The sequence below is a fragment of the Thrips palmi genome, unplaced genomic scaffold (genome assembly GCF_012932325.1).
Source record: "Thrips palmi isolate BJ-2018 unplaced genomic scaffold, TpBJ-2018v1 HiC_scaffold_1, whole genome shotgun sequence".
NCBI classification, from domain to species: Eukaryota; Metazoa; Arthropoda; class Insecta; order Thysanoptera; family Thripidae; genus Thrips; species Thrips palmi.
This window is the reverse complement of record NW_023144620.1, coordinates 5,761,835-5,781,058: the sequence shown is the minus strand read 5'-3', so window position 1 is coordinate 5,781,058 and position 19,224 is coordinate 5,761,835. Positions and strand designations below refer to the sequence as shown.

Here is a 19,224-nt window from a genome sequence, read left to right as displayed (position 1 = left end):
CGATAGGTGTGAGTGTGTGTGTACGAGAAATGTGCTGCTGTGATTCTCTTTTATACTCAAGGTTGAAGAGAAGGTGGGCGCCTCGTCAAAAAAGACTTTTGTGTGTCGTCGTTCTTTGTAACGATTTCCCGACTGCTACACTCTTGCGACGTGTGGGGTGACAAAACTTCTTTTTCAGCTTTGTACAGAGTGTCTCACTTGGTCCATCAGTAAGGGGCTGCCTATCCTCTGGCTTGCAGGCGCTGGGTGACATCGCTCGCGCCTGCAGGCGAGAAGATAGGCAGCCCAACCAACGAAAAAACAAAAAACAATGCGACACCCTGAACAGTCTTCATTTATATCTATGTCATTCATTTTTATATTTATCTCTCTAGATATATGTACGATGTAAAATTTTGAATGTGATTTTTGTGTTTAATTGTCCTTTACCTTTTTTGTAAAATCAGATCGATAGTGGCTCTGTTCCAACTTTTGACCTGTCTTAAATATCTATAACTGGTTTTCTTTTTTTGGTCAAAAACTGCAAAAATAAGAAAAAAAAATGTGGTCGAATTTTGCGACCGGCCTTCCTTGTGCCATTGAGTCTCGTCATTTGTCTCTCTAGTCGAGCCGCGGAGACTGTTTCACTTTGCTCAAGGCTCCGGTTCCGCTCGCGAACACTGCCCGGACTTTCAAAGTTTGTGTACTTTGCGGCTCATTAAAGTGTCGCCTTCGCAGAGACAATTGGCAGTTAATTGCCTCCTGCACCATCTACATGTGTGCGAGCTCTAATTATTACGTCCTGTTTCGTTATTTTCTTTTCCCTTTTCATTTACGAAACAAGTCTACAACATTGAATTATTATGTGTCAAAATAAATAATGATTGTGTGCCAACAGAACGTTTACAGAACCCTTTGCTGCCCTCAGACACCATCATGAACGGCTCTTCTGTCTTATTTTATTTTATTTTGGGAACGAAAAAGAAAGAGTCGTCGACTTACCAAGCGAAACGACGCTGTCGAGATTCCACTATTCTCAGAAAAAATGAAAACGCTCGCTCATTATCCGCATCGGCTCGAGCCTGTGGGTGACTCCGGCCAGACTCGAGACTCCAGACTCCGGCGACGAGAAGAAGAAAAGAGCTGCTAAACGAGCGTCTGGCCGCGCTTCAAAAACAACTTGGATTTCTCCTCTGGAAGGCGGCGGGCGGAGGGGGCTCGCTGTGTGTACGTAATAAGTGGCCTGGTCTTCGCCGGCCACTGGGAGGGGGGGGGGGGCAGAGGAGGGGGCTCGGCCCGATCGCTCGGCCCGCTCAGTTGACACGCCGCGGCCGCAGCCGGACCACCTCTACCCAGTCGGACTTTCCTGTTTCGCTCGGGGCTCGCAGCAGGTACCGTGGAAGGGACAAGTAGTTTACTCAGCACGCCGGGGTCGCCTTGGTGCCGAGTGCCCGAAGGGGTGGGTATCGCGCCGGGCCCTCCCCGTCGGCAGAGAGGTCTGATGGGAAGGTGGGCCGTGAAGCGTGTGCACAGGGCCCAGGGCCCGAGCACGCCGGCCGGCCTAGCCTAGCTGGCCTGGCCCTGGCCGGCGGCACGCTCTGCCGCTCTGGCCAAGGTGGTCAAGGTCGCCTGTGACCAGCCGGGCAAACTTGCAGGGCAGGAGCCCTGGCGGACGCGAGAGAGGCGAGGCTTCATGTTTCATCCCCAGGGGCTGCTGGGCTGCTGGTGCTGCTGGTGGATCGCCGGCCGCCTCTCGCAGCGTGCCGGATGCCGCCGGGTGCGGCCCGGCTTATAGCTGTATCGGGTGAAGCAGCCTGTACCTGGACGTGAACATGGCTGGCTTTAAGCCCAGCCAGGAAGTGGTGCATTTTGACGGCATTACTTGCGGTGACTTCGCGTCAGATTGGATTGAGGAGGGGGGGATAAACATGTCCTCGACGGGTGACACTTTGGCGGGTGAACAACCTCCGAGCAGCGATCAAGATCTCAGTTGAATCCGAACCTGCCTGAACGGGCCTCGACGTCAGCCTGCCCGGCCCACCGGTTGGCAGGCTAGGGGACTTGCGGTGGAGGAGAGGGAGAGGGATAGGGGTCACCGACCTTTTTCAAGTCTGGTGCGGTGCGCGGTGCGCGCTTGGGGCTTGGGGACGGTGCGAGGCTGGCAGGCTGGTCAGGGCCGACAAAACTTTTCCATCCACGTCTGTCCGCGGGTCCCGGGTCCACCCCGAGAGGGTTTCTGGGTTTATTAATGCAGCCTCATGCATACTGGAATCGAGACGGACGCACACAGCCACGCACACACACACACACACCCCACACACACACACACACACACACACACACACACTCACACCGCAGCGTGTCACCCCGGTGCCGCCCACGCGCGTTCAAAGCCTACAATAGTGAAGGGAACGGGCCGGCCGGTATACGGATACGTGCTCGGACTCTCTGAGTGGCCGCCCCGCCCCGCCCCGCCCCACCCCGCCCCGCCCCACCCCGCCCTGGCGACATGAGAGCCGCGGCGGGCGTTGCGCCGCACCGCAGCGCCCCACCTGTCGCAAGCACGCGGAGCTTTAACGGCGGCTCTATTTCAGGGCTGAGCCATAACTTGAAAATCCAACACCAAACCTCGGCGTCATAACAGATTGATTCCGAGTTTGTGTCCTCGCTCAGTCGGCCCTAGTTTGCTTTGTCCCCTTGGTGACGAGATTCTGTCGAGTGGGACGCAATCGTTCGACTCCATTCAACGACACTATCAAAGTTGCTTCTTCTTTGCGGTCCAAAGAAGGTCGCTCACTGATAAAACCTGCATCTGTATTTCCGTCTTGCTAGCGGCTGACGCCGAGGCCCAGGGGCCCGCGGTTCAGGAGACATCATTTGCATCTCCCTCCCCCCTCCCCCTTCCACGTGTTCAGCCCTCAGCCACTAGTGCCTCGTCGCGTCGCCCCGTGTCGCCGGGCCTGGCTGTCTGACTGCCTGACAGCCCAGACGGCCTGGCGTGGCGGTCTGGTCTAGCGGGGCTGCGGCTGGCGCGGCGGGCGCCGCGTCAAACAACATTTGCGCCCGATGGGCAGCCCAGTCAGCGGACGAGCGATTCCGAGCTCTGTCGCTCTGTCTCTCTCGCACCCCTACGGGCCGCCCCATGAGAGTGCGACATAGACAGAGCGACTCTCCGGCATCAGTCTGCAAGCTTGCCGGCTGATAACGAACGGCCGGCCGGGCCGTCGGATTGGCGTTTCGTGTTTTCGCGCTTCGCCCCGCGGCGACCCGGCCGCGCCTCCAAGTAGTGCCGATCCGACGCGACTCCCACACGACCAGCACGGCCAGCCAGGCCTCCGCGCGACCGACCCAATGCGACACAAGAACGCCAAGACCGCCGGGCCCGGCTGCTTGTTCGGAAGTTGGTTCAGTTTTTGCCTGTCTAACTCCGCGCTGCGGTTCATGTTGTTGTTGACGTCAGTGCCACCATGATCCGCGCGGTGGGCGCCGTCGTCGCGGTGCTGCTGGTGCACGTCCACGTCGGCCACGCCACCCTCGACGGCAACAGCTTGCGGTACCCCGCCGCCACCAGGTGAGGCAGGGCGACTTTCCGCCTCAACTCTTCTTTCACCTCGGGGAGACAGCTGCGAGCCAGTGTTGCCACACAAGCAGGGAAAACTTTCCACAATGCACGTGAGTGCCGCGCCCGCCGAGGTGCAGGTACTGCCACGCAGGCAACCCTTTCGGCGCGTCGTGGGAACTTTTGCCTGCTTGTTGGCAACACTGCCGAAAATGACCGCCGTCCCTTGCAGTGCCGCGTCCCCCTGGACGTGGAGGTGCTCGGGCGCGCCGCGGTACCTCTGCGAGCGCCACGAGCGCGGCGCGGAGGAGCAGCCCCACGCCGTCTCGGCCTGCAAGATGTCCTGCGGGCCCGACGCCAACCTCTGGCCGCGGCCGCGCAGCGTCAAGGTCAACCACGCCACCAGCGCCATCAACTTCAACTCCCTGAGCGTCGAGTTCACCGACATCCACGGCAACTCGCTCGACATGCAGCGAGAGTAAGTGTCCCACTGTAAAAACCGATCGTTCCCCGCACCGCCACGCTGTAAACACGCCACGTTTCTGTTTCACAGTGGAGGCGGCTTGCTGGCCAAGATATCGGAGCGCTTCCGCCACCAGCAGGAGGAGAAGGCCACGGCCAAGGATGGCAGCACGCTGGTCAAGTACGGCGGCAACACGGTGGAGGTGGTGCTGCGCCTCAAGACCCCCGCCGTCGCGCACCTCACCCTGGACACCGACGAGAGCTACGACCTGACCGTGGCGCAGGCCGGCGGGCTGGTGAGTCCCGAACCCCTTCCAATAGGATTTGCCTTTTAATCCGTTTTAATCCGCCTGATTGGGGCCAAATGGACTCGCAGCCCGCAGGCCGGGCCACGCCGGGCCGGGCCGTGCCGAGCGAAGTGAGGCGAGTGCTTCGTAGAACCGCAGAGTAAATAGCGGCGGAGGGGGAGGGGGCTGAGCCGTCCCCAAGGCAACACGACCGGGGCAATCGCGGAGGGCCGAGAGCGGAAAGCGGGCACACTGGAAGCTCGCTGGAAGCGGAACGCGCAACCAAGCCCCGCAAGCCCCACCGCAACGACGGCAACGACGCTGTCCTCGGATGCAGCTAATCCGGAATCCGGCACACTAGCGCCAGGGATACGTTTACAAACTTTACAACCAGTCGCTGCAGTGGCATTGGCGACTACAAGGGCGTTGCGCGCTGCGTAAACCAAAAATAGTTTCTTTTTTCTTTTTTTATAAAGAGGTCAATGGATGACAAAATGACGACGCTAGGACTTCATAGTTGGGAGGAGCGCCTTAAGGCTGCAGCTGCTCGATCAAGTACAAATGATCCTAAAAATTCTGATCAATTTAGAAATTGGGTAGGAGCATAAATTATATCCCTTAGTACCATGGGAATCCCAATTTACGCACGAGTTTTTTGGAACAGGTCCCATCATTTGCGCTCGATTGCGCACTGGGTACTTGCAGCGTCGCGGTGCAGACTGGAAAGCCCCCGGCAAGCTAGGCAACCACGCGCAGCGCGCGCAGTCCTGTGCCGCGGGCTTGCATCCTCCGCATCGCAGGCGCTCCGTGCCCCGCGCCCCGCACGCGCGGGGTAGCGCCGCGGCGGCCGCCACGTCACGCACGGGGTATCGACGCTGACGCTACACTGTTGCTGCCGCAATGTTTGCAGATGAACGTGACCCTGGGCGCGGACAACGTGTTCGGCGCGCGCCACGGCCTGGAGACGCTGAACCAGCTCATCGTCAAGGACACCCTGCGCCGCGAGCTGGTGATGCCGACCGAGGTTCGCATCGTGGACTCGCCCGCCTACAAGTACCGCGGCGTGCTGCTGGACACGGCGCGCAGCTTCGTCGACGTGCCCGCCATCAAGCGCACCATCGACGCCATGGCCTCGTCCAAGCTCAACACGTTCCACTGGCACATCACGGACTCGCACAGCTTCCCGCTGGTCTCCAAGACCTTCCCCAAGTTCAGCCACTTCGGCGCCTTCTCCCCCGAGGAGGTACGTGCACTGTCGTGGAACGGCTTGAGCTTGAGCTGGTCCCAGGCTAACGCCCCTCCCTCCCTCCACAGGTGTACACCCCCGCGGCGATCCGCGACGTGGTGGAGTACGCCCGCGTGCGCGGCGTGCGCGTGCTTCCCGAGCTGGACGCGCCGGCGCACGTCGGCGAGGGCTGGCAGTGGGTGGGCCACAACGCCACCGTCTGCTTCCGCGCCGAGCCCTGGCAGAAGTTCTGCGTGGAGCCGCCGTGCGGCCAGCTGGACCCCACCGTGGACAAGGTGTACGACATCCTGGGCGGCCTGTACCGCGACATGATTGACGTGTTCCGGCCCGATATGTTCCACATGGGCGGCGACGAGGTGGGTCACTGGAAATCTTTTCGAAACATTGTTTGGAGGTGTTTGTCCCACGAGGTTCAATGATGTGTCGTTCCGTTCCCAGGTCAACTTCCACTGCTGGAACACGACGGAGTCCATCCTGCAGTGGCTGGCCAAGCAGGGCGCCAACCGGACGGGCGACGACTTCCGCAAGCTGTGGGACCACTTCCAGTCGCGCGCGCTGCAGAAGCTGGTGGAGGCCAACAACGGCAAGGAGCTGCCCGTGGTGCTCTGGACCAGCGGCCTGACGGCGCCGGGCAAGGTGGACCGCTACCTGGACCCCAAGAAGTACATCATCCAGATCTGGACCAAGGGCGACGACCCCCTGATCAAGGAGCTGGCCGAGAAGGGTTACCGCCTCATCTTCTCCAACTACGAGGCCCTGTACTTCGACTGCGGCTTCGGCGCCTGGGTGGGCGAGGGCAACAACTGGTGCTCGCCCTACATCGGCTGGCAGAAGGTGTACGACAACGACCCGCGCGCGCTGCTGCGCCGCCTGGGCGTCACGGACCCGCGCCTGCTGGAGAACGTCCTGGGGGCCGAGGCCACGCTCTGGACGGAGCAGGCGGACTCCTACAGTGTGGACGGCCGCCTGTGGCCGCGCGCGTCCGCCATGGCCGAGCGCCTGTGGACCAACCGCCAGGACTGGAAGTGGACGGACGCCGAGCACCGCATGCTGGAGCAGCGCAAGCGGCTCGTGGAGATGGGCGTGGCCGCGGACCGGCTGGAGCCCCAGTGGTGCGACCAGAACCCCGGCCTGTGCTACCTCAGCAAGCGCCCCGAAGACCAGCCCGTCCCAGGGGAGCACTGACATTCAGCGGCACCGCCGGCACCGGCAGGGGCGCGTGCGTTGCCACTTCATCAACTCCCTGCTGACACACTGATACTTACAGGAGAAGGCTCCAAGAGTCGTCCAAGTCTCATGTGAATTACCCATGTGGCTGGTGTCTTATCTTGATCTCACAATTTTTGAAAGGAACGTCGTTGTGATCGCTGATTTTATGCCATACTTTACTTTTGATCTGTCATGTTGGGTGTATTTAAGGTCTAGATACAGCAATGTGATGTGTTGCAGAAATATTTGTGATATTATTTTTCAATTATATTTTTACCATAAAAATAATTAAACCAGACTTTGTTTTGATTGGAAATGGGGAGGAACGGTGCAACAAAAAATAAATGTGATTACAAGAAAGTTTATTGCAGGGTCAAATAGTCTGCATAAATACATACCATACAGTGTAGATTGACTAGACTGGAAACACTACAAGAATAATGAAATTGTACTAATGAATAATGATATGCAAGTATGGGTGCTTTCCCAAAGTTGCATATCACCACTTACATAATAATCTAAGCTCTATCCTTTCATCACAAAGTGCTTTACAGACAAAGTGCAAAAACATGTGCTTTTCCAAAAGAGACTCAATAAAAAAATTGTAACCAACTTTAAGTCAATTCTGAATGTATATGTAGCAGCAACAGTCAGATCTGTAAATACATTATACACGCATTACTACAACTGGAATGCTTTGAAATTTATACTCTACTCCAAAACATGATAAAACGATAAAACATGTTTTCCTAGAAGAAAAGACAGTTAACACAGCTTACTGAATGGTTTCTAAATTGAGAAGATGCATTCTGGTACATGAGAAGGAGGCTCCTTCTTCTCTCCTGATTCTGATGTTTCAAGGGAGACACTTACATGCTTTAAACCCTCCAAGAATCTCTTTCTAATACTGAGTTAAAAATTGCAGGGGGGAAAAATGTAGAGTCTGATTCAATCTTCAGCACCATAGTCCAAAGCCCTAACTCTAATTCCATCAAGAATGAACTTAAAATAAAATTTGTACCTGACGGGAAGAGTACAACTAGGCGTAAACAGAGTCTTGTTGAGCACAAAAATGCACCGTGGTATCTGGGCTCATACACATAAATGCAAATGAATAATGCACCAGGAAAATGCAAAGCTTAACAGCAAGTGCAAAAAAATTGATCAGCAGACATACAAGCTAATAATACATAATCACAGATCCCATGAACAGCAACAAAATCATTTTGCCCATTCACAGAATTCATAAGATATAAGGCACTTGTAATAGTCCTGTAATTTGTGTTTTTATGTACCCAAAAGAAACAATTATGTTAGTTTTGTAAATACAATAAATGTATGTGTCTTCTCGAATTAAAATTCATGAAACAGCATGCATTCTTATACTAGATTCTTTCAGATACAGTATCATCTTTCATCAGTCTTCCTTTTAAAGTTGTTCAGTTGCCAAACAAGATCACATATGAGATCAACAAATTTAGGCTAGTGCTCAATGCACTTCTACATCTCGTAAACAGGTCTGAAAATTCTTTTTTCTAACCATAGATGAACAATTACAGAGTGTCAACAATAGTAAAGGTAATCAATGAACATCTTGTTATTGTCCCAAAAATTGTGTTCCACTTAAAAATTTTCAAATACTAAAATTTGGTGAAGTTTTTTTTACATTAAATTTTACACAACAACATTGGACCCTCGATTTGGTTTCATCAAAACTCTGTTAATGAGGTGTTTACATAAATATGGGGTTTTTCTACAATGGCTAAATATAATCTACAAGTGCTGAACTTCTTAAGCATTAAAATTAGAGAAAGTCTTAAGTGTCGAGACAAAAAATGTCACATAAAATCCAAAAAAGAGTAATTTTCAATACAAATGAAGACTGTTTTTAAATTCATGCAACAAGTAAGCTGCCACTAAGGGCAGCAAAGGCATTCAAAGAGGCCATAACAGTTTGACCCACATCAATACAATGCTGAGTCTTTTCAGTCAAAGAAACTCATAACAGGTGAACCACCCTCTAAGAACACAGTAAAAGTGCTTGTACACACATATGCACTAAAAGAAATGATCCTACTAATAGAATGGGAGATTCATGAAATCAATTCATCAATCCCACTTTAAAAAGAAGGCTTTTGTACTTAATCCAAGTTAACCTGACACATTCTTATATAAGAGAAGCAATTCAAACTACACATAATAGAGGCGGACTTTAGATGTGGATACCAGATCTTCCCCATTGAAAAATTTGGTCTCAATGACTATGTTTCCACTAGAACAGATTAAAAAAAAAAAAAAAAAACAACAGAAAAACAAACCCAATTGGATGTTTAAATTACAGTTATTATTATAATAGACACATTTATTAGAATGTTAACAATTGTTACCTGAGAACTGCAGCGGGCATCATCTGACTTTCTGGAGCTGCTTCAATAAGTGATTGCCACGTATTTGTTGAATGGGGAATTACAAAGCCGAAATCAAAAAACCATTCTTCCAAGCATCGGCCCTAGAATCAAGTTCAAAATTAAGTATTGGGTTTCTTGAAGAAAATGAGTGAAGAAAGAAACACATTAACACAAAGACCCATACCTTAAAGAGAACTTTCTGTTCCAAGCGAAACTTGTCCATGGGTTGCACAGATGAAAAGTTTATTTCCCGTGAAACAGCTCGACATTGGAGGATTTTCTTGGGAACTCTGGCTTCATGTTCACAATCTGGTACAGACCTGAAACACATAACAGGTGAGTAGTTCATTTTCAAAAAGTAAACACTTTCAATACGTTCATCAGAAAAGAGAGAACGACTCACAAGTCTTCATTGCCTTGCCAGAGTATTCTCCCTGAATCAGCATCTCGTAAATTTAACCAATTACTGCAAGAGAAGTTAAGATAATACTGAAGGAAACGGCACGGATAACACAATGCTTTGTGATTAGAAATTGAATTTTGTTTGATGACATCGTCTGCTAGAAAATAGGATAACCTCTTTGAGGTTTGGTATCTTGCGGCATTGCTGGAATAAAAGACAGGCCTAGAGTTGTCATGTAAGATAAACGCATGAGTGTAAAAATGTCAAAGGATACACTTTGAACCCTTGCAGAATTTCGTCACCCCTCGGAGCCATTGCATAGAAAATACTAGAACTAAAATACAAAACGACGTCTTAACATCACAACAAAAGGGTACGTTCGGAAATCCATTCATTTGTTTTCCACAACGTCACGCTGGTACCCGAATCCACCACGAGGGGCGCTGGTGTACCACGGTCTCTGGAACGCTCCCAAAGCGCGCGACAATTCAAATGATGAACCCAGTTGTCTTATCTGACTCTTGTTTATCAAAATTTCTTCCCATGTTTTCAAACTAAAACTCTTGATTGAAAATCGTGGTAAAATGCATTATTTTGTCCTACCTCATAAATCTTGTGCAATATGAATAATAAATTTGAATCAGTCTGTTAATTTACGTATGTTCGAATCGTTTCAATCTGTCCTGGAAAATCCCAACGAAGACGAGAACGTAGTGAATGGGACCAGAACCCCCCCCCCCTTTTCTCTCCCTTTTTTTCTTGTCCCATTCTGCGATCACTGTCCTCGCTTTGACTTTGAGCTGGGTTTTTTGGGGCGAGATGCTGTGCGGATAAGCGAGTGGACTGGACCAGTACCGACTGACCAGTCAGGATTCTGCTGGAGTCAGCTGGCAGGGCGGGGGGCGGGGGGAGAGGCCCCGCGGGACACCCCCGTGAGGCGTGAGGCGTGAGGCATCGCACCGACTGGTTCCACGCAGCGTTTCGTCGCTCTTTCTCTCTCGCACCTGTGCGGTGCCGCCCCGCGAGTGCGAGAGAGACAGGGCGATGGCTGCGGTGTGCGGAATCGGCCTGCTGGAGAAGCAATAATTCCGATTACGACCGGCCGGCCGCGAAAAGTGGCGCTGCTTCCAGGGAAGACCATCCCATCCGTCCGCCTCGACCATCCCGACCTTGGCGAACCGCCCCGTGAGTCATTCTCCCGGAAAAAGCCCTTGAGGGACTTTCGGGAGGTGGGCCCCTAGGTGGGCCCCCAGGGGCACGCAATTGCGTCTTTCGCCTCCTCCTAGCGATAACATTCGTACCATTCGCCGTTCAATGTCCCACCCGGCTGCCGCTAAAACCGTAAGGGCATTGCGCTGGCTGATTCACAAGAAGCCGACTCACCTGCAGCGCAGGGCGCAGTGGGCGAACTCGCACCCCTGCAGTCATGCAGCAGGTCCCACTGCACCGCAGCCAGGTAAGGCAGGCGGGCAGGTAAGGGGAAGGGAGGGGCGGTGGAAGGGGGCCGGCCGTTGGCTTGCCGTTGGCAGCGGCGGGACGGGACGGACCGAGCCGGCAGCACCGCTGCGCGCCGCGCCGAGCCGACTCCGACCGACTCGACCGCCGGCAGGCAGTTGGGCCAAGTTGTTCGTTCAGTGAGTCTCGGGCTGTCGTCTGCATCGCGCGCGCTACGTGTGTTTGTGTCTTTTGTGCGTTCTGCGTCGCCCTGCGTCGCTCAGGCCCCGAGCGCCGTTTGCAAAGTGTCGAGTGCAGTGGCAGTGTGTGCGGGTGCAGTGGGCGTATTTCGTCGTGTGTGAGTGTGTGTGTTGAAGGGAGCTCAGTGGATAACCTAGCCCGTCTGGCAGCGATAGCCGGCCGCCCGACCCACCGGCTTTTCAACCCCTGGATTCTTCTGTCTAATGGTAACGTCAACTAAGCCCTGTGTGTTTACCCTTTCCAGTTTCCAATCGCTTCGGCGCAGGACGGAGACGTGTCGTCGACCGCCACTGCGCGACGTCTGCTCGCTGTTTGTTTGAATGGACGCGACGAGGACGGTCTTGGAGGGAATGTGGGTCTATTTCACGGCCGTGACACCACCGTAGCGGCGGGGCTAGGCGGAGCGCGGCGCGGTGGCCACGATAAAAAGAAAAAGGGTCGACGGCAGGTGTAAAGCTGTCCCGGTGCAGCCACCCTAATCCGCCCCCGTTCCCCCCGCCCTCCCCGCCGGCCGTCCAGTCCGGGCGTCGGCGGCCGCCGCCGTCGCCGCGTCATGGTCATGATACGCGTGGTGAACGAGGCCGTCGTCTCATCGTCGTCGCCAGCGAGTTCATCTCGTTCCCGGAGTGCTTGCCGGGCGTGGCCGGGCCGTCGCTGCTGTTATGGCCGGTTTATACGAGCGGAGTCGCGACTCGCACCGGACGTCGTCGGCACGAGGCTCTCGCGGAGTCAGTCTCGCGGAAGGACTCGGTAGGGTTGCCCCAGGTCGGGGCGGCTGCATTCACCTCGTTACCAGAACGGGAAGGCGGGCCGGGTTGTAACCCTTTCGTGATTGGTGCAAACTGAGCCGAACTTCGCATTTCATTTTTTTTCGGCGCAGCCGGCACTGAAGAAAAACGGACTTGACGCTCCCGTATAATAAGCTTACACGTCAAGACCGTTGTCCCCTGGGAGGGAAGGGGTGGGGGTGGGGAAGCAGTCCGGCTTCCGCTTTAACCCCCCCCCCTCCAGCCCGTTCTCACCCCGCGGGACAGCCCCCACCCCCCTCACGCAAAAACCCTTCCCCGCTGAAAGGACGACTTCGCCTGCCCTTCACGGCCGGGGCGAACCAACCCTCCACCTTTTCAAACCGGCCGGCGAGCAATGCGACTATAAAGTGATGTGAAAGTACTTTTTTGCCGACTCGCTTTGAAAAGCGCCGTGATTGGTCCGTTTCCAGCGCGTCAAAACCCTATCAGTGCCGCAATGAGACGAACTGACGTCACGGTGCTCCAGGCTGACGGGGCCGGGCGGGGCGTTTTCCAATTTTTTCCCTGTGCCCGCACTGCTAGTGCTGCCAGTGTGCCAGTGCACTGCCGATCTCCCGGTGATTGCTGCCCGGCTGTCCATTCTGTCCGCCCTGTCCGTCCTGCAGCCCGATATCACTCTGCCTATTTTTTCCCGCCGGCCGGCCGGACAGACTGACAGGACAGGCGGCCGGAACGTCGCTGTCTCTCTCGCGCCTCCGACACGGAGCTGGGTGCGAGCGAGACAGAGAGACCAAGGCGGAGGCTCGGAACGGCGTCGCCTCGACAGGCGGCAGCGCGCCGAAGCTACCCGTCTCTGTCGCGCACTCGCGCAGTCATTGGCCCGTCATGGGGGGGGGGGGGGGCTTTGGGGGCGTTCGGGAAAAGGAGCCGCCGGGAAGACCGGGGAGGCGGCCCAGAAAATGAGGCAAATAGCGGGAATGGAAAACAGCGCCACTGCGAAAAAAGCAAAAAGCCTCGCGGTCATTACAAGCGCATCAATCAGGCGGTTGAGTCCAGTCCAGCCCGCGGGGGAAGGGAGGGGGGGGGGCGCTTCGCGGGCGGCAACACCGCCGCCGCGGCTGATGTGTGAATCCGCTCCCAAAGAAAGGCAGCTTGGAAGAAAGGGGAACTTCGGGAGTAGCTTTTGGCGCTGCTAAGCTTTCGATCCACTTGCCGGACCACGGGGGTCGGATCAGCCTTTGCCGCTCCACTCGCTATATGTCCGTTCGATCCATCTATCGATCCGCGATCACGGCCAGATTGCCGCGGACTTTCACGGACCGGGCTCGGCTTTGGGTTTGGACTGCCTGTCTCTCTCGCTCGCTCTGGACCGCGCTCGCTCGGTACGTGACTCGGCCCAAGGGCTTCGGCAGCGGTCTCATTACGAGCCGCCTCTCTCGCACCCCTACGCGACGCACCGCGAGTGCGAGAGAGACGGAGCGCTTCGAAATCAACCTGCAGAGAGGGCCGCGGTCCGGCGTAGCGCCCTGCCTGCCTTGCCTGCCTGCGAACGAAAGAAAAAGAGTGTACGCGCTCCAAATAAAACATTTTGTTGCATTGTCTGCGACAAATCCATCCGGGACTGAACCCCCCTGGAACCCCTTTCCCCTTTGCCGTGCGCGGAGGAATGCACCGCGATGACCCCCCCTCCCCGCGCTGGTCGCTGCCTCGCTGCGCCGCGTCAAGGAGCAATGACCTTGAGATCAGTTGTTGGCTTGCTTCGCAGGCTTCGCATGGCTCCACATGGGCTGCTCGGCGAGGGCTGGGCTGGGCTCAAGCAAGTCGCTGGACGAGCTGGACTGGCCGCGTTGCCGGACGTGTGCTCAACAGGCAGTAGACTGATTCCGACTCTGTCTCTCTCGCACTCGCGGGGCGTCCGCTGAAGGACGCGAGAGAGACAGAGCGACGAGGGATCGGCGGACAGAACCGGGTTGCTAGAGGAGGAGCAAGGCCTGGGCACGGCAGTCAACAATGTGCGACTCTGTGCGAGCGCGTCCGTCTGTCTGTCTGTCTGTCTGTCTGTCTGTCTGTCTGTCCGCGGCCGCGCCGAGGGCCGCGCCGTGTCCGCGTGTCGCGTGCGGCGTTTCCGGCAGCCACTGCCAAATACTGACTCTGTGCTCGGACTGCCTTCCGCAGGTGGCCAAGCAGGCTGATTGCGCGTACAGAGTCTCTCTCTACCCGGGACGCCCCACGAGTGCGAGAGAGACAGCGCGACGAAGACACAGCTCAGCGTGCTGTCTGTCGCGCTGTCGCGCCGTCGCCCCGGGCTCGCGGACGCGGTTTATGTAGTACTCGTTCTAGCCGAGCAGCGAGCGCGTTGCGTGTCGCGGCACTGCTAAACGGCCGCGGCGTTTATGTGCCTCTCCTGCCAACTCGCGTCCGAAACGGGCGCAAACTAGCAGGCGGCGGCGGAGGTCGCGTGTCCCCTTCACCTGCCGCACCTGGGTTCGAGTACCGGCCCCGGCAAATGGTCTGGAATATTTTTTTTTTTTTTGCCGGCCGGCCGGTACCCGCCAGCATTAACTGACCCTACCCAAATGGGCTGGACCGCACCGGCGAAACCCCCGCTTCCTGTGGGCAAGGCACCGCGGCGGCACCGCGGCGGCGCGGCCAGAGTGCATCTGGGCGGCGCTGCGGCGCTGCGGGCGCTCTCCTCCGGCCTGGCCGGCCCGGTGGCCCGGAAACCGCGGCGGGCGAAATGATAATAATAAAATAATGATCCGGGACGGTGGTAACTGTCTGGCGTAGTACGTGCACATGCGGTTTTGATGAGGCCTGGGCGGGCCGCCCGGTCCGCCGTTTGGCTTGTGGCTTTCCAGTGAAAGGTGCGGGGCCCGCGGGGCCGCCGTGCCGCCGACGGGGAAGTCCTCAGAGTCCGCCGCCGCTTTTGGCACGGGCTGTCCGCTGTCCCCCGGGGCGAGTGGGTTTCATGCTGATGGCTTGGCGCACCAGCAGCAGCCCCGGCCCGACGCCAGCAAGTGCGTGTTTTCGAACGACATACCCGCCCCTCGGGCTGGTCTCCGGGAAGGGGCTCCGGTGTGTGTGTGCCCCGCTTGGACAGGGAACAGGGAATCAGTTTCGCCGGCCGCTTATTTTTTCTGGGTTTCTGGCTGGCCTCTTTGGAGCCGGCAGTCCTGGCTGGCAGTCCAGCCCAGACTTGCGTGTCCTGTCCGGACAGCTTCCGCGGGCCGGGCCGCGGGCCGGGCCCAGAACGTTCGGTCAAGGTCAAGCGGCGTGTCCCACTCTGGTCCCGAATCCCGAGGGGCGATCCCCGGCCGATCCCTCGGGACCCACTCTGTAAAGGCCGGCTCGCCGAGATTGCTTTTTAATTGGCCTCCTCCAGGATGCGTTCTTATCTCTGTGCAGCGCGCGGCCACGGCGACGCCCTCCATCAAGGTGCCCGGCGCGCGTGGCCGCGAGCCTCCCGACGTGCATGCCGTCCACCGCCAACAAGAATCGCTCCGTCTCTCTCGCACCGCCCGGGCCGGCCCGCGAGTGCGACAGAGACAGCGACAGGCGCCGAGCTAGACGGCCATCTCGTTGGACGCGCTGCACGCCGTCTGCGTGTTGGCCGCGCGAAAAAGCGGAGCGGAATGGGAAGAAGCGGCCAAACTGGCGGAAACGGACGCCATTTGCGCCGCGTTTTAGTGTTTCAAGTGTTTTAGTGTCTGAGTGCACTCCGAGGAGGGATTTCCCGGCCACTCGATCGGCTGGTCCGCGCTGCTTTTTGTCCGATTCCTTTTCTAATCACGTCGGCGTGGTTGGTGATCCTTCCTGCGGCTGTTTTTGTCTGCTTCTCCCTCTGCCTGCTTTTGGAGGTGTTTATGCAGAGTCGACGACCCGGCCGCCTTGCAGGCTTTGCCTCGCCAATCCCGGGCCGGCCTCGGCTCGGCCGGATGCAGGCAGAGACCGGCGGGCGCAAGGAGGCTCCCTGCTTCAGTCTTGAGTCTGATTGCCATGCGACGCGGAGCGCGGAGCGTTTAGTCACTTCCTTTGACGGGGAGGGAGGGAGGGGAGGAGCCTCTCCACCTCGACGGCAAGCACGGCAAGCGACACGATCAAGCCGTTGCCGGCTCCTCGTTGACGCCCTTTCACCCGCCACGGCGGCGCGGCGGCGTGGCGACGCGACGCCCTTGCAGGCCGCGCAGGCCTTGCAGCAGGTGGCGACCTTTCTGCCGGCGTGGAGGCCGTGGAGGCCGTGGAGGCCCTGGGCGTGGCGAAGGTGAAACGCGGAGGCGGCCGCTCTGTTGTTGTGTGCGGCGCGGCCTGCGGTCCGAACTGCAAACAGCGAATTTGGCGCACTTTCTCGCGTGACTGGCGCGCGCTCTATCATCTCTCGAGCGCGCCGAAAGCAATGCGATTGGATTTCGTCGTTGCGTGTGCGTGTTTGTGTGTTTGTGTCCAGTGCAGGCGAGTCATGTCGTCGCAGCGCACGACGCTAGTGGTGCGTGTGGTGGTGACGCGGGCTGCAGCTGCACACACACACACACACACACACGCACGCACGCGCGTGCTCGCACACACCCACTTCGTGCACCTTGCTGCTTGCTCTCCTCTTCCGCGGAGAATGTCAACACTCGTTGCGTCCCGTGTGTGTGTGTGTGTGTGTTTGTGTGGAAAGTGGGAAGCTGAACTGGGTCGCGCGCGCCCGCCGCGCCCCGCTATGCCACGCCTCTCTCTCTCTGGTTGGTTTGGTTCGTCCTGTATCGTCGCCTGGCCTATCGGTATGCAACCGAAACAGCGAATACCTCAAGCACGAAAAGCCGAGGCTAGTGTTGCCGTCTCGGTGCGCGCCGGGACGTTTTGTTGGCCTGTTGCAAACGTAAAAGTGCAGTGCGCAGTCCTGTGCTATTACGGCCGCTTGCGGTGTAGTAGTGCTGTTTACAGCGTGGTGCGCCTTCCCGCCCCTCAGCGCCCACGACAAACGAACAGACGCGTCCATTTACGCATTCCTTCGAGATGAGAGGGGGGGGGGCACCTGCCACGCCGCTGGAAAATGATGGGGGAGGGTCAGTGCGGCCGCTCGCGTTTCAAGGTTGACGATGGTCATGACTGGAGCGCGCTGGAGCTGGAGAAAGGTGTGGACACATCATACTCTGCTCACGACTTGCTTTGGTCCGCGCTCCCAACAGGTGAGCCGGCTGCGGTCGGCCCGGGGTCGCTCTGTCTCCCTCGCACTCACGGGGCGTCGCCTAGGCGTCGCGCGTTCCGTGGGGGTGCGAGAGAGGCAGAGAGACGAAGGTGTGCCGGGCCGAGTGAGAGGGCGAGGCTAGTGCTTCCGGCCGAGCTTCTCATTGGGTGGCCGCCGCGGCCACAGAGTCGTACAGTGTAGTGGTGCCTGCCGTAGCCTGCCGGGGTTATTACAACCGTCTTCTCGACCGACCGGCCCCGCCAGCCCTGCCTGTCCAGCCTCGCGCGCCTCGCGCCGTCTTCGGCGTGGCCGTCTTCGCCTAACCTAGAAACGCTACTCTTGAAAAAAGACGCCGGATTGGGTGCCAGGCGCGAGGCTAGGCGAGGCGCGGTGTCACTGGGACGTGGACGCCGGTGGATGGAAGGCGGGCAGAGGGCGCGCAGGGACCCGCAGGGTGCCTGGAGCCTCCAGCCCTCGCCGCTCTGTCTCTCTCGCACCGCTGCGGAGTGGCCCACGCGTGCGAGCGAGACGGAGCGACGCCCTGCTGGAGCCTCCAGTGGCGTGGGCTTTGTTTACACGTCGTGGCCCTAATTCCAGCGGCCATCCGTATCGGCCGGCCGGCCGGGCCCCCGTCACGTTTCACGTTTTACCGTGGCGTGGCGCGGCGCGCTGTGGATCACCGCCTCGGAATGCGACCGTTTATTCCCCACTTCCTGGCTGTCCCGGCCGCGCGGTGTCCGTCCCTTGGGTCCTCCGGGGCGCTGAGCCGCTGAGCTCGAGGCCGAGGTTCAAACGCGCCCTCTGTGCCGAGAAACCGCTTGAAGCCAGATTTGACGGCGCTGGCTGAAAGCGGGATTGGGAGCAGAGATAGTGATGAGCCGGGCCGGGCCGGGCGTTGAGCTGAGCACCTGAGCGATGTGCGCGCTGCGCGTCCGCGGCCCCAGCTTGCCGGGGGAGGTGGGGTGGGAGGGGGCACGACATCAGAACAGGTACTCGGACTGTATTTTGACCGGCCTGGGCCGCCGAGCTGGCCGGCAGCCGGGTAGCGGTCCGTGCCGCGCCCACCCCGCCGCGCCCCGCCACGCCCCGCCACGCCCCGCCACGCCCTGGATTCGTCTTGATCGCGCCCGCCCGGAGACTGGCTGGAGTCGAACCCGGCAGGATACGTGGCACGACAGGTTCCCCGGCGCGGCGAGCGACTCCAGCAGGACTCCAGGACTCCAGGCTGCCCGGCGCTGCCCCGACAGTGGCGCCGGCCGCGCCGTGCCGGTGGGAGGTGTAAGGCGGCGCTTAGAGGTTTACCGCCGTCTTCCTAACGGGAGTCGCGGGCGTCGCGGGCGTCGCCGGCGCGCAGGCCAGCCATCCAGTCTCCGACGCACTCCGGCGCACGCGCTTGCTGCCGAACAAACAAGAGGACCGCGTTCGTCGCTCTGTCTCTCTCGCACTCACGAGGCGTCCCGTCAGGGCGCGAGAGAGACAGAGCGATGCCAAGTCGATGAATGGCGCGCCACTCTATTTTTTTTTCCGCGCGCGCGTTGTTGTTTTTTCGCTGGCTTGACCGGGCGAGACGCGGCGGGACGCGGGCGAGATCTCGGCCGCGGTGATCTGTAGCAGGAGCAGGACGTTGTGTGCATCTATTGCAGTAGCGCGGCGCGGCGGCGCGGCCCGGCAGGTCTTGTGTGCGCGCCAGTGTACAGGAAGGGCTTGTTCTCGGGCCACTTTATCACAATCTACCTCCCTCCTGCCTCCTGGTCGACGTCGTGGTCGCCGCCGTCCTGGTGGTCACCCTTATTCTTCGTCGTGAAAGGCCTTTGCTCTGCAGACGCGCAGCGAGGCAGCGGCTGGCGAGGCCGGCCGGCCCGTCACCACACTGTGTCACCACCGCCTCGCCCCAGACGGCGCAGGAAAAAAAATCCGGAAACGCTGCCGAGCGGGATGAAGAAGAAGAAGAAGAAGAAGAAGTAGGAGATGGCGTGTGTCCATCTGGGTATGGACCGTCCTTTAGCGAGCGAGTGGCTCGATTAGAAAGACATCAGAACGACGGGCGCCGTCATTGA

At 57.9% G+C, this 19,224-nt stretch overlaps 3 protein-coding genes across 12 annotated transcripts in view; 2 read left to right on the top strand and 1 right to left on the bottom strand.

The window, feature by feature from the left end:
* Nucleotides 1-1,301: 1,301 nt before the first annotated feature.
* On the top strand, nucleotides 1,302-7,354 carry LOC117639995 (chitooligosaccharidolytic beta-N-acetylglucosaminidase). 2 transcript variants are annotated; one of them, XM_034376139.1, is made up of 7 exons: nucleotides 1,302-1,370; nucleotides 3,440-3,550; nucleotides 3,771-4,016; nucleotides 4,092-4,296; nucleotides 5,198-5,530; nucleotides 5,602-5,889; nucleotides 5,972-7,354. In XM_034376139.1, exons 2-7 carry the CDS (start codon nucleotides 3,447-3,449, stop codon nucleotides 6,716-6,718), a joined length of 1,923 nt encoding a protein of 640 aa, XP_034232030.1. In that variant the 5' UTR covers nucleotides 1,302-1,370; nucleotides 3,440-3,446; the 3' UTR covers nucleotides 6,719-7,354. The 2 variants fall into 2 exon arrangements, with proteins under 2 accessions (XP_034232030.1, XP_034232039.1); XM_034376148.1 differs by lacking the exon at nucleotides 1,302-1,370 and having other exon boundaries at nucleotides 3,192-3,550.
* LOC117640006 (retinal rod rhodopsin-sensitive cGMP 3',5'-cyclic phosphodiesterase subunit delta-like) lies at nucleotides 7,088-9,976 on the bottom strand. The gene is made up of 5 exons (XM_034376162.1): nucleotides 9,828-9,976; nucleotides 9,554-9,616; nucleotides 9,335-9,470; nucleotides 9,130-9,251; nucleotides 7,088-9,014 (listed from the first exon to the last, which is right to left on the bottom strand). Exons 1-5 carry the CDS (start codon nucleotides 9,866-9,868, stop codon nucleotides 8,933-8,935), a joined length of 444 nt encoding a protein of 147 aa, XP_034232053.1. The 5' UTR covers nucleotides 9,869-9,976; the 3' UTR covers nucleotides 7,088-8,932.
* Nucleotides 9,977-11,128: 1,152 nt separating this feature from the next.
* The window catches only part of LOC117640877 (proteoglycan 4), a 50,493-nt gene continuing 42,397 nt past the window's right edge, over nucleotides 11,129-19,224 (top strand). For 5 of the 9 annotated variants that reach the window (XM_034377867.1, XM_034377858.1, XM_034377876.1 and 2 more), the window contains exon 1: nucleotides 11,129-11,454. The gene's annotated coding sequence lies outside the window, so the exon portion shown is untranslated. The remainder of the gene's footprint in view (nucleotides 11,455-19,224) is intronic. The other 4 variants (XM_034377886.1, XM_034377902.1, XM_034377894.1 and 1 more) reach the window with 2 other exon arrangements.